The 13,601-nt window shown below is 43.2% G+C and overlaps 2 protein-coding genes across 2 annotated transcripts in view; both read right to left on the reverse strand.

Moving 5' to 3' along the window:
• The window catches only part of LOC134672001 (tripartite motif-containing protein 2-like), a 29,295-nt gene extending 26,434 nt beyond the window's left edge, over positions 1-2,861 (reverse strand). The window contains exons 1-3 of the mRNA XM_063529900.1: positions 2,498-2,861; positions 2,032-2,156; positions 1,415-1,686 (exon numbers count right to left, since the gene is read on the reverse strand). Coding sequence (XP_063385970.1) covers positions 1,415-1,686; positions 2,032-2,156; positions 2,498-2,802 — 702 coding nt within the window. The 5' untranslated portion in view covers positions 2,803-2,861. The remainder of the gene's footprint in view (positions 1-1,414; positions 1,687-2,031; positions 2,157-2,497) is intronic.
• A 4,961-nt stretch (positions 2,862-7,822) lies between these two features.
• On the reverse strand, positions 7,823-12,958 carry LOC134672234 (uncharacterized). Its single transcript, XM_063530135.1, has 3 exons — positions 12,884-12,958; positions 12,037-12,220; positions 7,823-11,328 (listed from the first exon to the last, which is right to left on the reverse strand). The coding sequence occupies exons 1-3, from the start codon at positions 12,956-12,958 to the stop codon at positions 7,823-7,825; spliced, it is 3,765 nt and encodes a 1,254-aa protein (XP_063386205.1).
• Between the last annotated feature and the right edge of the window lie 643 nt (positions 12,959-13,601).

Genomic DNA, 13,601 nt, shown 5'->3' on the forward strand with positions numbered 1-13,601 from the left:
CCTACCTATTGTTAGAACCTAATTATTAAATTCCGTTTGTAACATTTAACTTATAAAACTAAAACGCTTCTGACGTAGTTTTGAGCTCTGCCACCAACCATCAATGATCTTAGGGCCCCCCCACATCTGGCGTCTTTCGAGCGTCGGCGTCTGTCGGCGTCGGTCCAGCGCTATGGAAAATGACGTCGCTGCGCAGTTGCGTCGACGCTGCGTCGACGTCGGCCATAGAATTGTAGACGCCGACGCTCGAAAGACGCCAGATGTGGGGGGGGGCCTTAAGTAGGTAGGTACCTTTTGAACTAGGTATTAAAGTAAAGTTTATTTGTAGAACCTAATCTGTATAGGAAACTTATAGTTCATACTTGTATAAGGATTTCGATATGGAAATATGTACGTACAAACAGGACCCAGATAGCACGAAACCTGTCTTACTTGTACTTAACTAGCAAGGAAAATACCTTATCGCACTTTTAAAGTAGGTTATGCCCCTACATTACCTACATGTAGGAAAATGGTAACTTATAATATTTTGCATTGGCATTCAACACATTTAGTGCTGGCTGGGTCTCAATACCACAATTATTAATCACCCACAGATTACCAGTTTTCCGGACGATATCAACCTATTAGTTGTTCGGAACCGACACCTTTTGCGTTTAACGTTTTGCGCATGATGGGCCAGCGCCGGTCACTCCAAGGGACGCAACCATGCGGTAGAATGAGATAGCAATACCACTTGCTCCCTCTAACGCATAAATGCGTCCCTTGGAGTGGCCGGCGCTGGCCCATCGTGTAGAGGAGACATGACAGGCTGATATCGTCCGGCGAACTGGTAATCTGTGGGCCCCTTAAGTATCGATGAAAGGGTTAAACTTGTGAATTGCCGCGAGAATAGTTGACTATTAGGTGGAAACTGCTGAAGATTGTTAGATGAACATTAGATCGCACGATCTATTTCAGAAACATGATATGAGTAGATACCTATACAGATGAAATGACCAATAATGGTATAAGTATATAAATCCACTTTTTAATTAAGTACCGAAAATGCGTCAATTTATGTCCTTTAAAGAGGACCCCCAACTACATTTATTATCTCTGAGAGCTCTGTTATCGCACTGATTTTATATAAGACATCACTTCAGACAATCAATTAATTACCTAATGATAAGATTTATTTATCAAATATAAAATTGTTTATTAATTTTGTCTTACTCGGGAAAGACTAAAACTCGCAATTCCGGGATCAACCAGCCCTCCGTTCTATCAACTGATTAAGTAACCCTACCAGACTTCTATCGGCATCGGCAGCGATCCTAATATCCTTAAAATATGCGCCTTAATGGCCCGCCTAGCTACGTACATATTCCATTTTCCTTTATTTCAAATGTGGAATGTATAAAATTGTACTTACCAGCTTGCAATGCTCACACGCAGTAACATCAACGCTGTCGCACATAGTATGACACTGTGTACACCTCACTCCAGCCGCAAAAAGTTCCACACTCTGCGTTCCTGGTACCAACGGAGTCTGTGGAGGAGTGGCAACCTTTTCGCTCCCATTGCTGATGCCGACTAGTTGCAGTAGCGAGTCTATGTACAAGTTTGAAGGCAGGTCCCTGATGAAATTCTGGCCTGTGACTTGAATTTTCGTTCGGCAGATTGGGCACTCTAGGATAGGCGAATCTGCAAGTAAGCGCCATTTAAGATTTTCTGTTACTACTTATTCAGGCGAGGAATATTTATTCAGGGGTCAACGCGGAAAGTAAATGGACTGTAAGCAAAGTTCATTTTCCAACAAAAGCTCTTGCTACATATATTATGCGTGATGGGTGAGGATGAGGATGCAATCAAATAGTACCATACTTAATGAATCGCAGGTTCCTTAACGGCAAGTCAGTCTAGGTATTCGTTTAATGACTTGTTGATTTGCGTCTAAAGCTAAATTTACAAATCCCAACAGAGCATCAAAACAAATGCATGATCATGACAATAAGGGTTTTGGTAGCAGGTATGTGTGTTTATACGCACTTCCAGTGTAGACTGCCAAGCAAGCCATGCAGAATGTGTGCTGGCACGGCAGCATCTTCGGGTTGTGGAGCACCTCCAGGCACAGCGCGCATTGCACCAACTCCTTGATCCCAGCCGCTGAGGCCCTGTCACAACAGGTAATTTACCTACTTAAACCCAATCCAATGCAAATTAAATTTGAGACTAAGTAGGGATTTCAAAATGTCCGTGCCGGTGGTCTAGGTGATTATGTGATCACTTAAAAGTGTTTTGGTTCAATATCTATCTTCCTAATGATGGAAAAACATTTTGAAAAATTTCTTGGCATGTTGCAAGCAATACCCCATGCGCGCACTTGCTGGGATAGTGATTTTATTTTCGCCCAAAGAAGGCCTGAACCTAACAATTGTTAGACTCGTATATGCAGATTGATGATGATGATTTGAGAACTTGATGTAAGTACCTAAAATGATTAAAAAAAACTTACGATCGAGGCCGCGGCTCCTGACTTTGCGCATGTTTGTTAACAGAATTCGATGAGAAAAACTTATTCACTTCTTGTCCATTAGGTGTCGACGGGGTCTTAGGACTTATGTTACCATCTTTGACACTCCGAAAGCTTTTCAAAGAGAATAGGGCAGGTTTTTTCTTTATTTTCTCCGCCATTTTGCTAATGAACTGCTTCAATAATTGACAATCGTAAACTGACTCCTTTGAATTAGTGATTAGGTACTGATTACTATTATCGCTAATTGTTGTTTCGATTGATATCTTTTGATAATAGGTACGCATAATATACCTAAGGCATTGCTTTGGTAATAATAAATAAAGTGAGATAGAATTATCATTGCCCATAGGTAATTGCTATAGGTATATATAAACGTTAGATAGGTATGCTGTAAGTACAACTTCATAATACGCAGGCATTATCGATTGATAAGATTGCAAATAAGTAAAGATTAGATTATTATATGCAAAGATAACTTTAAATAATGATTTCCCTATGTTAGGCAATCATTTATTTATCTGGTAGTGGCTTAATTCTAATATCTAATAAAATAAATAATATCATTTCTTTTATCATTTATTTATTTTTCTTCTTAGGCTAGGTCATTTATAACATGAATATAAAAGTAAAATACAAAAACACATAAAAAACAACAAAAAATAAGTATAAACACATTATAAAAAACCTAACCATACCATATATCTATATCATTTCTTTTTATTATTAAGAAAAGTCCCTAATCAACCTATTAATTTTAAGTTAGTCTAGTACCTTACCTACCTACTTACCAACTTAATCTGGGTAGTTAACAGTGTCATTCATTTAGAATTTTAGATAATTAATCTTGAACATCGCAAATTCTTTATAATAAACAAAAAACTTGACCCCATCCATATATTGCATCTTCAGCCGATTATGATCACAAATGAGGAAGGATTTTTTCGTTTCTTGTCAGCAATATATTTTTAAATAACTCAATTGGGTAAAGTCACATAAGCCCGAATGTTTTATCATAACATACGACATTTCTCTACCAATTTCACAATGAACTCTGGTTGAGAAAGTAATCGAAGCATGCAGACATTGAGGCTGCCATATTTTAGGGACGGTAACGGTAAAAACCGGGCAAGTGCGAGTCGGACTCGCGCACGAAGGGTTCCGTACCATAATGCAAAAAAAAAAAACAAAAAAAAGCGGTCACCCATCCAAGTACTGACCCCTCCCGACGTTGCTTAACTTTGATCAAAAATCACGTTTGTTGTATGGGAGCCCCATTTAAATCTTTATTTTATTCTGTTTTTAGTATTTGTTGTTATAGCGGCAACAGAAATACATCATCTGTGAAAATTTCAACTGTCTAGATATCACGGTTCGTGAGATACAGCCTGGTGACAGACGGACGGACGGACGGACGGACGGACGGACGGACAGCGAAGTCTTAGTAATAGGGTCCCGTTTTACCCTTTGGGTACGGAACCCTAAAAACAGGTGAACTTAAATGCAATGTTGCGACGGCATGGCTCCCCGTGGTGCCTATGGTTTTTGAATGATATCATTTTATTCGCGTATTTCTGAACATGAGCTCGTGACCATTGCACATGTAAATGATGATGATGATGATCCTTCCGGCCGGTTTCGGCTATGGCGACCATTTTGACTCCTGTTAGTTTGGCTATGTGCAATGCAAAGTGCATGATGCAAATACAAAAGATGACAACTGAGCAGACACCTTGGGAGAAATATGAATTTCAAAGCGAATAGACGCGTGTAGCTGTAAGCTCTTAGATATATACCAAACACTTGTCTTAATATCAATTAATATTTATTTATATTTCGTGAGATATAGCCTTTTATGTTACTAGCCTAGACTATTTCAAAAGTCGGGCTTTAGGGCACAGAATAGGCATCAACCACGACATGGGCACTTTTAAATCCTTATATTACTTACCTACCGACTACTCTAGTCTTTATCCTAATTACATAAAGTTGCAGTTAAAATAGTCTCCCTCGGGCTCGCATTCCCTTTCATCAATAACGGATCCGTAGCCTCCGACCTCTGAACCAAGTCTAGCTTGCAGGCATTTACCTTTTTAGGACGACGCTAATATTTTATAAGTCTTAAGTGCTAAGTTAGTATTTTTAAGATAAGGAAATAAGTACTACTAATATCGTTTAAAACGTATCCCGCTATCTTCGCCGATGCGCAGTCGGTTAATAATAATCCTTTTATGGCTGCAATTGCTAAATCTAAATCCTTCACTGATTGTCGTGTCTGTATAAGATTAAGTCTTCTCTGGGGGGGACTTAGTCAATTTGTGTAATAATGTCCTATAATATTTATTAATTTATTACCAACTGTCTAAAATAATGGAATACTTCCACTAGTTATGATAAAACGCTACCTCCTCATAAAACAGTTGTTACGCATTCGAGTCTTGTGCGAAGGGTTAAAAGTGCACTTTGTCTAAATTTGCGAACATTTCACATGAGACAAGATCTGTGCGTTCGCGATTATAAATGTGACTCGCCTGCTTAATATCCTATTAAGAGAGTAATTTCATATTTCTTTTTATTATACGCATGATCGATGTGTGTTATGCTCAAGATTGTGTTTTGTTTTGAGTCTACGAGACTTTGTAAGTACCTAACTGTAGGTACCTAACTTACCTAAGACGAATCTGGCGGTCTAGCATAAGTTGCGTTCTCGCGGGCGAGGCGCCTAGGTAAAGGGGCCCACTGATTAACAGTCCGCCGGACGGTATCGGCCTGTCAGTTGTTCGGAAATTCGGAACTATCAAAATTTTGTCCTAACTGACAGGCCGATACCTTCCGGCGGACAGTTAATCAGTGGGCCCCTTAAGATGACAATCGTACCTACATCGACAAACGCCAAACTAAAAAAAATGTTTTGGGATGACAGATGCTACATTTCCATACATTATTTAAATTTCGACTGTCGTTTTCTATCAACAATGTTCATCTTCTTGGTTAGGCACTCTGGTCTCGGTCAGATTGGAGTTAGACATGCTCTATTAGGGATCGACCGAACACTACAAGGATGCTCTTAAGTAATTATGTGTCAACCCACATTAATTTTGCAATGTCAACTCAAAAAAATGACGCTTAAAGTTGGCATTTTATTGCAAAATTAACGTGGGTTGACACATCTGGCTATTATTAATAGGTAAGTAGTCTTCTTTGGGTTCATTAGACATATCATAATACTACACTAGATAGGTACCTACTATGATTAAATTAGGTACTTAGATATTATGCTCTCTAGTCCATATTTTTGGTGTTCATGTTCAATGGCCAGTTGCTCAAATGCTGAAGTCGGAGATGAATGCAAGGTTTGACACAATTTGAGGTCTTCATGCATAGTAAGGTACGTATGACTCGCTGTATAAACGCGATACAAAAAACATAGAAATCTGTCCTCGTAATGTCTAGACACAGTTTCCTTAATCTGCTCATTTTTTATCTCAATATGAAACGTGACTTTGTTTCACAATCAAAATATTTTGAAGTCACATTTACTATAACTACGCTCGGAGTAAATATCTATGGAGTAGAGACGCGCACTAATTTATATCTGAAAAATTCTGTCGTTTTTGGCGCGGGGGACGAGGTAACGCACACAAATAATGTTAACACTAATGCATTTTTAGCATGCGTCGCTACACACGCACACGACAAAATTATCAAACACTAGCAAAAACTATATTCACACAAGTACAAGAACAAACACAGACAACCCTGTCCGTGAACGAGATGACGTCAGTTCTAAGTAAACCTAGGTAGTGCGAGGGACGCGTCGATAATATTGTCGATAAAATTGACAATGAATTTTAATTTCTGCTTTTATCAATTATAATAATAATACAATATCAAGTCTTTGTACCAGCATTTTACTAACTTTAAATTTTTGTATTGTTTAGATGTTATTTCTAATAGTTTGTCAATTTGTTTAGGGCCAATCTTGCAAGCTGATATAGAATGATTTTTTATTATCAGTTCATTAGTTAATATTTTACATGTTGGTTTACTTCTGAAAGCAATGCAATATACTATCGAGCATGCAGATCTGCATGATGACAGAGATGGAACGCGGCCATAGGATGTAATTTAAGGGATATTGAGTAGGGGATAATTAGTATATATATCGGCAGTAGATCGTAAAATCGGGCATATCGAGATATTCCTAGGCATATCATGAAACGCCGCCATTTAATAATCTGCCTTTTGCATTTTTTGCCACTGCTAGTGCTGCATTCTATGTGACATTTGGAGCAGAATGCGTAGATACTAGGTAGGTACTAAAATCATACGCTACCCAAACACGTACTATAAGTAGGATGTCAAGCCATTTCAATGGTTATCATTTGCTAAAATTTAGGACATCCTACTTATTCGATATGCCTAAATGTTGAGGTTTGAACGGTATGGCTGGTGGTCACTAGTCAGATCATGACATGCCGGGGTTTCATGATCTGCTTAGGAATATCACACCTTGAAGTTAGCACGATATGGCTGGTGGTCACTAGGCAGATCATCGTCTGCCTAGGAATATCACACCTTGAGGTTTGTACGATATGGCTGGTGTTCGCTAGTCATCATGACCATCTGTATATTATTCATTATTGTTCACTGGCGAGAGAGTGGACTGTAAAAAATGGGACGATAGGGGAATACTTTAGGGCCGGTTGAGCAAGAAAGTTGTTGTATGCCAAATTAACTTATGGAATTAAATTTAAGTGCGAGATAGTGTGAGACGAAGTTACCTTTGCAATCCGGTGGTTGTGGGTTGAACCGTTGGTTTCTGTTGTGGACTGCTGGTGGTGGTCCGGGCTGCCCTTGTCGCAAGCTAGAGGTAAGCTCAGAACCGTTACCTTCAGTCGGCCAACTTAGACCTAGGTTTTTCCACTGCACAGATGGGCACGGCGTCCTTCGGCTACACAGCACTGATTTTAAATAGTCTAGAGATTGGCAGTAGTGCTTTTAACAAAATTGCGAGAACATTAACGAGAATAGCGAGATGTGATGTGCACTGGTAGTAGTTCTATGACATACTGGCCCTGACAGCTCATGACAGAGCAAGATTTAAATTCGAACCGTGACTTTGGTGTTGCCACAGTATTTACAAAAAAATATTCCTAAGAATACAAAGCCAAAGCTGAACATTCCGCCCACCAAAATGCATTGTATTTTGACTAAGCGAAAAGGAAACAATAAAGTAAGGTAAGTGCGATAATATTAAGTCTAAAACGAAAAAATGGACAACACAAAGGTAGCGCTCTAAAGCGACTATGCAGGCAGTGGGCACAGTTTGACCACAGGCCGTTTGTACAACCCTATGGCCGTGCGCACAGTGACCACACGACAGATCCCGTCGGATCCGGGGTGTGTGTCGATGATGCGACCCAGGGGCCACTTCATTGGGCTCGTCTGCTCATTCACAACGAGCACTAGTGCACCAATTTGGACGTTGGGTTGCCTATCGTGCCACTTCATCCGCTGGTGGAGGGTATGCATATACTCCTTGGACCATTTGTTCCAGAAGTCCTGGTGCATCTTCTGAAGCAGCTTCCAGCGTTGGAGAGGGCTAACCCGAACGTCTGATAGGTCTTCCTCGGGCACGACAGATAAGGGCTCCGTTGTGAGAAAATGGCCCGGAGTAAGGGCCGATAAGTCGTTAGGATCGGTACTGAGAGGAGTAAGGGGTCTCGAATTAAGAAGAGCCTCGACCTGGGTCAAGATGGTTAGAAACTCTTCGTACGTCAACCTCTGACTACCGATGACTCGAGCCAAATGTGTTTTAACAGCCTTGATACCGGCCTCAGCGAGACCCGAGAAGTGAGGGCTGCCTGGCGGATTGAACTCGAATTTAATCTCGCTATGCGTCGCAGCATCTCCTACAATACGTTGCAGAATATTGCTCGCGCCGACAAAATTCTTCCCCTGGTCGGATACCAACCGGTTACACCGACCACGACGCGCGACGAAGCGGCGAAGCGCGGCAAGAAACGCGTCTGAGGACAGCTCAGTGACGAGCTCCGTGTGTACAGCCTTTGTCGAGGTGCACACGAAAACGCAAATGTAACCCTTGTAGGTCTTGTTACCTCGCCCGCGACCCAGAGTTATGTCAAAAGGTCCCCCGAAATCGACAGCAGCACTCAGGAAAGCTTTGAGCTGGGCTACCCGATAAGACGGCAAGTCGCCCATGAACGGCGCAGGAGCACCGAGTGGTCGAACACGGAAGCATTTCATGCATTTTGACGTGACAGCGTGGATAGCTCGCTTTGGGGACAGTATCCAGAAATGCTGCGCCAGCAAATTATGAAGCGTCTGGACGCCTGGGTGCATGAAACGCTTATGGTACTCGTCGATCAAGAGGGAGGTAAGACGATCGTCGCGAGGTAGCAACAGGGGATGTTTAACATCGAATTCGAGAGAAGCTCGCGACAGGCGTCCGCCCACCCTCAAGAGACCCGCGTCATCGAGGAATGGAGACAATTTCTTAAATGCTTTCGGGAGAAAGTTCGAAAGATTGTTTTTCACTTTCTCGATCTCCGAAGCAAAGTGGTGTTGTTGAACAGAACGCACGAGGAACATAAGCGCCTGTTTAATCTCCAGGGGTGTTAGAGGACCGTCCAACAAGTTGTTGGGCGTCTTCCGATTTCTTACGTTGTGCACGAAACGAAGACAATAGGCGAGGACACGTTGGAGTGTCCTCAGTGCCGAGAACTTATTCGTTAGGTTGTCTGTCCACGTCTCCTGCACAGAGACAGTAAGGACAGTCACCTTGCGCTCTTCGTGTAGGACATCCACGTCGACTGATAACGTTGACTTAGGCCAGTCAGACTTGTCCAGCACGAGCCAAGATGGACCCTTCCACCAGTTACTATGGTGGACCAGGTCGTCCGGCAAGAGGCCCCGCGACCCACAGTCGGCAGGGTTGTCGCCAGTCCTCACGTGTCGCCAGCAATCAGGAGCAATAATCTCCTGGATGTGGCTCACGCGGTTAGCCACGAAAGTTTTCCACTTGGAAGGGCAAGACTTTATCCAAGTCAACGCAACGCTAGAGTCAGACCACGCGTACACCTTGTCGATTTTGTGGAGAGGCTCCAGAGCCGTTGCGACCGACTCCACTAGGTCTGCAAGTAGTACCGCGGCCAGCAACTCGAGACGTGGTATAGACAATTTACGCAGGGGTGCCACTCTCGATTTACCACAGACCAACTGGACGTACTGCGTTCCGTCCTCGCCTGACGTTCGAACGTAGACCACCGCGCAAAACCCTCGCTCTGAGGCGTCGCAGAACCCGTGAACTTCGAGCGAGACGAAATCGTTGACCATACGACGCGGGACAGACACGGACCTCAACGAAGGCAGCTGCGCTTTGAACTCTCGCCATTCGGATACAAGGTTCTCTGGCGCGTCGTCATCCCACGAGACACCTGAGACCCACAGCAACTGCATGAGATATTTCGCTAAGAACGTCACAGGTGAGAGAAGGCCTAGAGGGTCAAAGATCCGAGCAATCTCCGAGAGGATGGTACGTTTAGTGCACCGACGATCTTCGACAGCCACTCGAAAGGTGAAGTCGTCTGCCTGAGGTAACCACGAGAGGCCAAGAATTTTTAGTGAGATGTCCCCAATGGAGTTGAACTCCCGAAAGTCTTCAGAATACAAGTCTGAGGAGGGGACACCGTCGAAGAACTCCTGGTGGTTCGACGTCCATTTCCGCAAATGGAAACCGCCAGAAGCTAATATCGTCGACAACTCCGAACGAAGCTTCCGTGCTTCTTCGATAGAATGAGCTCCAGACACCACGTCGTCGACATAGATGTCGCGGTCTAGAACTGCCGAACCGGAAGGGTATTCTTCTCCCGATTGCCTTGCCAACTGAGCAATAGTTCGGAGAGCTTGGTAAGGAGCGGACGAAACGCCGTAAGTAACGGTCAGCAGCCGATAGTCCCGGACAGGCTCATTGACAGACGGACGCCATAGGATACGCTGATATTCAGCATCTTCCGGGGACACTAAAATTTGTCTATACATTTGCTTGACGTCGGCCGTGAAAACAACATTATGCCACCGAAAACGAAGGAGCAAGTGGAAAATGTTATTTTGCAGCTTCTGCCCTGGCAGTAGCGCATCATTTAGCGAGATGCCTCGGCTGTCCTTGGCACTGGCGTCAAAGACGACCCGGAGAGGAGTACTGGTTGACGAGGGCCTCAATACTCCATGGTGGGGGATGTAGAAGAACTTCCCCTCATCCACCCTTGGAGGGTCACACTCCTCAAGGTGGCGACAGCTTTCGTAATCCTTCATAAAGGCTACATAGTTTTTGTAGAAGTCGGAGTTACTGAGTAACTTTCGCTCCAGCGACGAAAATCTCCTAAGAGCAATGGCTCGAGAGCCCGAGAAGGTGGGTTTATTGGAAGTGTCAGCGAAAGGTAGAGGAACGACAAATCTACCTTCCTCTGTGCGACGAAAGTTAGCGAGAAAATATTCCTCGCACAGCTGATCCTCCTTCGACAAAATGACGGTGTTCGGAGAGCGGACATCTTCCAACTCCCAGAACCTCTTAATAGAGTCGTCAATTGATAACCTGCCCACGACCAGTTGACAACTGTTACCACGGAACCGAGAACGACAGATGTCCGTTGCACAGTCGCCTGCGTCACCCATCAAAATCCACCCGAAGATGGTGTTGAGGGCAGTCGCCTGGCCAGGGGCCCCATGGGTTAAACCAGGGCGTAACGAAGAAGCGAGAATGTTGACGTTCAGCAGCAAGTCAACAGGTCCTGGAATATGCCAATGAGGGTCAGCTAACTCTAAGCCCCTGATATGTCGCCATGATGAGACATCAACATGATCCGTTGGCATTTCCGGACAAATTTTTGGTAACAAATAAGCCTCTACTGTAATAGCAGTATCAGACTTCCCGAGCCTGGACGAGACAGTACATGACAATGTGCCACCGGGCCTAGAAACCACATCACCAATGCCAGTCACGGCATGCTTCCCATATTCTGCCCGGAGACCAAGCTTCTTTGCACATTCCTCGCTTATAAAGTTGCAAGCACTGGCACAGTCAAGCAAAGCCCTTACCGCTACCAAGTCGCCTTGGGCATTCTTCACCAAAACCTTGGCAGTTGCAAACAAAGAAGAGGCCGCCACATTACTTGCCACCATTGCCAGCGGATTCGATGTGTCAGACGGATGCTTCGAGCTATTTACATCCACAGCCGGGGAGGCAGGCACATTTGCATTATTAAAATGTAACAGCGTATGGTGGGAGAAACGACACTGCTCACACCGCTGTTTTGACTTGCAGGACTTGACAGAATGAGACCCCGACAGACATAGAATACATAACTTATTTTCTTTCACACATTTGAACCGATCAGCGGGGTCATATTTTAAAAAAGTTGGACAAGATACAAGACTATGAGCCAGCTTACAGACTACACACGTTGGAGCAGTGACCACCAAGGCCATTTTTGGCTTACTAGAAGGCTTACTACTGCTAGGCTGAGGGGTACTAGCAACGAAGCCCGTTGACCCTGCAGCATCTAGTGCTCGGTATCTTTTCTCAACAAAATTCTGCAATTTACTAAACTCCGGGATATCATCGGAGTTGTGTTCTAGCTCAAACTGCTCCTTCGTGCTCCTATCCAGCTTCGACCACAGTAACTGAATAAGTAAAAAGTTTTTATCCGGCAAGCTGAAACCTTTCAATATTGACAAGTTTTCAGTAAAGACCCTATGAACCCGCTGTAGGTCACTAGGCCGAGACACTTTTACAGGTTCACACTGAGTAAGCTTATCATAATAAGTTGTAGCAATTAATTTAATTTTATTATATTGCTTGTACAGCGCCTCATATGCTACCTTATAATTGTCATCGGTGACAGGATAATTTTTTATAAGGTCATATGCTTCATTTTGCACGCTCGACAGTAAATAGTGTAATTTTTCAACAGGGGCAATATCTGTTCGCTTATGTACTAAAGAATTGAACAACTGTATGAATGTTACCCAGTTTTCAATTTTCCCATCGAAAGCTTTAATTTGTAACTTCGGCAACTTCGGCAAGACCGGCTGCGGCGTCCCCGATACCCCGGAAGCCCCAGCAAAGGCCTGCTTCCTATTCTGCAAACGCGATCTCACTGCCCTAACCTTCGAGTCGAACATCGCGGTATGGGAACAAATTTCGCGGTGCTCGCTTCGCGGAGCAGCACTTAAAAGTTTTATTTGAGCTTCATGAAAGTTTTTCGCAATTGCACACAATTCACTCTCGTCACACAAAGCTAATTCAGCATCCGACAACATTTGCAAATACTCTATTCTCATTACCTGATAATCACGAGCAATCATCACCGTGTCTACGCCAGCATCATCTTTCTCGCCAGACTTATCACTGCCTCCCATATTAATAAACACAAAACTACACAAAATTGCAGTAAATACACAAAAAAATGTTCAAAACAAACTGCAATTCACCTTCCACAACTTCAATGACAGACAGGTTTTTCCACTGCACAGATGGGCACGGCGTCCTTCGGCTACACAGCACTGATTTTAAATAGTCTAGAGATTGGCAGTAGTGCTTTTAACAAAATTGCGAGAACATTAACGAGAATAGCGAGATGTGATGTGCACTGGTAGTAGTTCTATGACATACTGGCCCTGACAGCTCATGACAGAGCAAGATTTAAATTCGAACCGTGACTTTGGTGTTGCCACAGTATTTACAAAAAAATATTCCTAAGAATACAAAGCCAAAGCTGAACAATTATGTTTATATCGATTTTACCGATATTGGTTTTTATGGTGTCCCATCACTAATATTGGTACGGTGATACCAGAGTAATAAATTAAAAGTGCCTATTTATGGAAAGTGACAGCCGTAAATACCTTAAATTAATAATATATTTGACATGTTAAATAAAAATATATAGCTGGTCAAGCAAATTTTGTCAGTAAAAAAGGCGCGAAATTCTAATTTTCTATAGGACGATATCCCTTCCCGCCTACATTTTTCAAATTTGCCGCCTTTTTCTACTGACAAGTT

Source organism: Cydia fagiglandana, chromosome 16 (genome assembly GCF_963556715.1).
Source record: "Cydia fagiglandana chromosome 16, ilCydFagi1.1, whole genome shotgun sequence".
NCBI classification, from domain to species: Eukaryota; Metazoa; Arthropoda; class Insecta; order Lepidoptera; family Tortricidae; genus Cydia; species Cydia fagiglandana.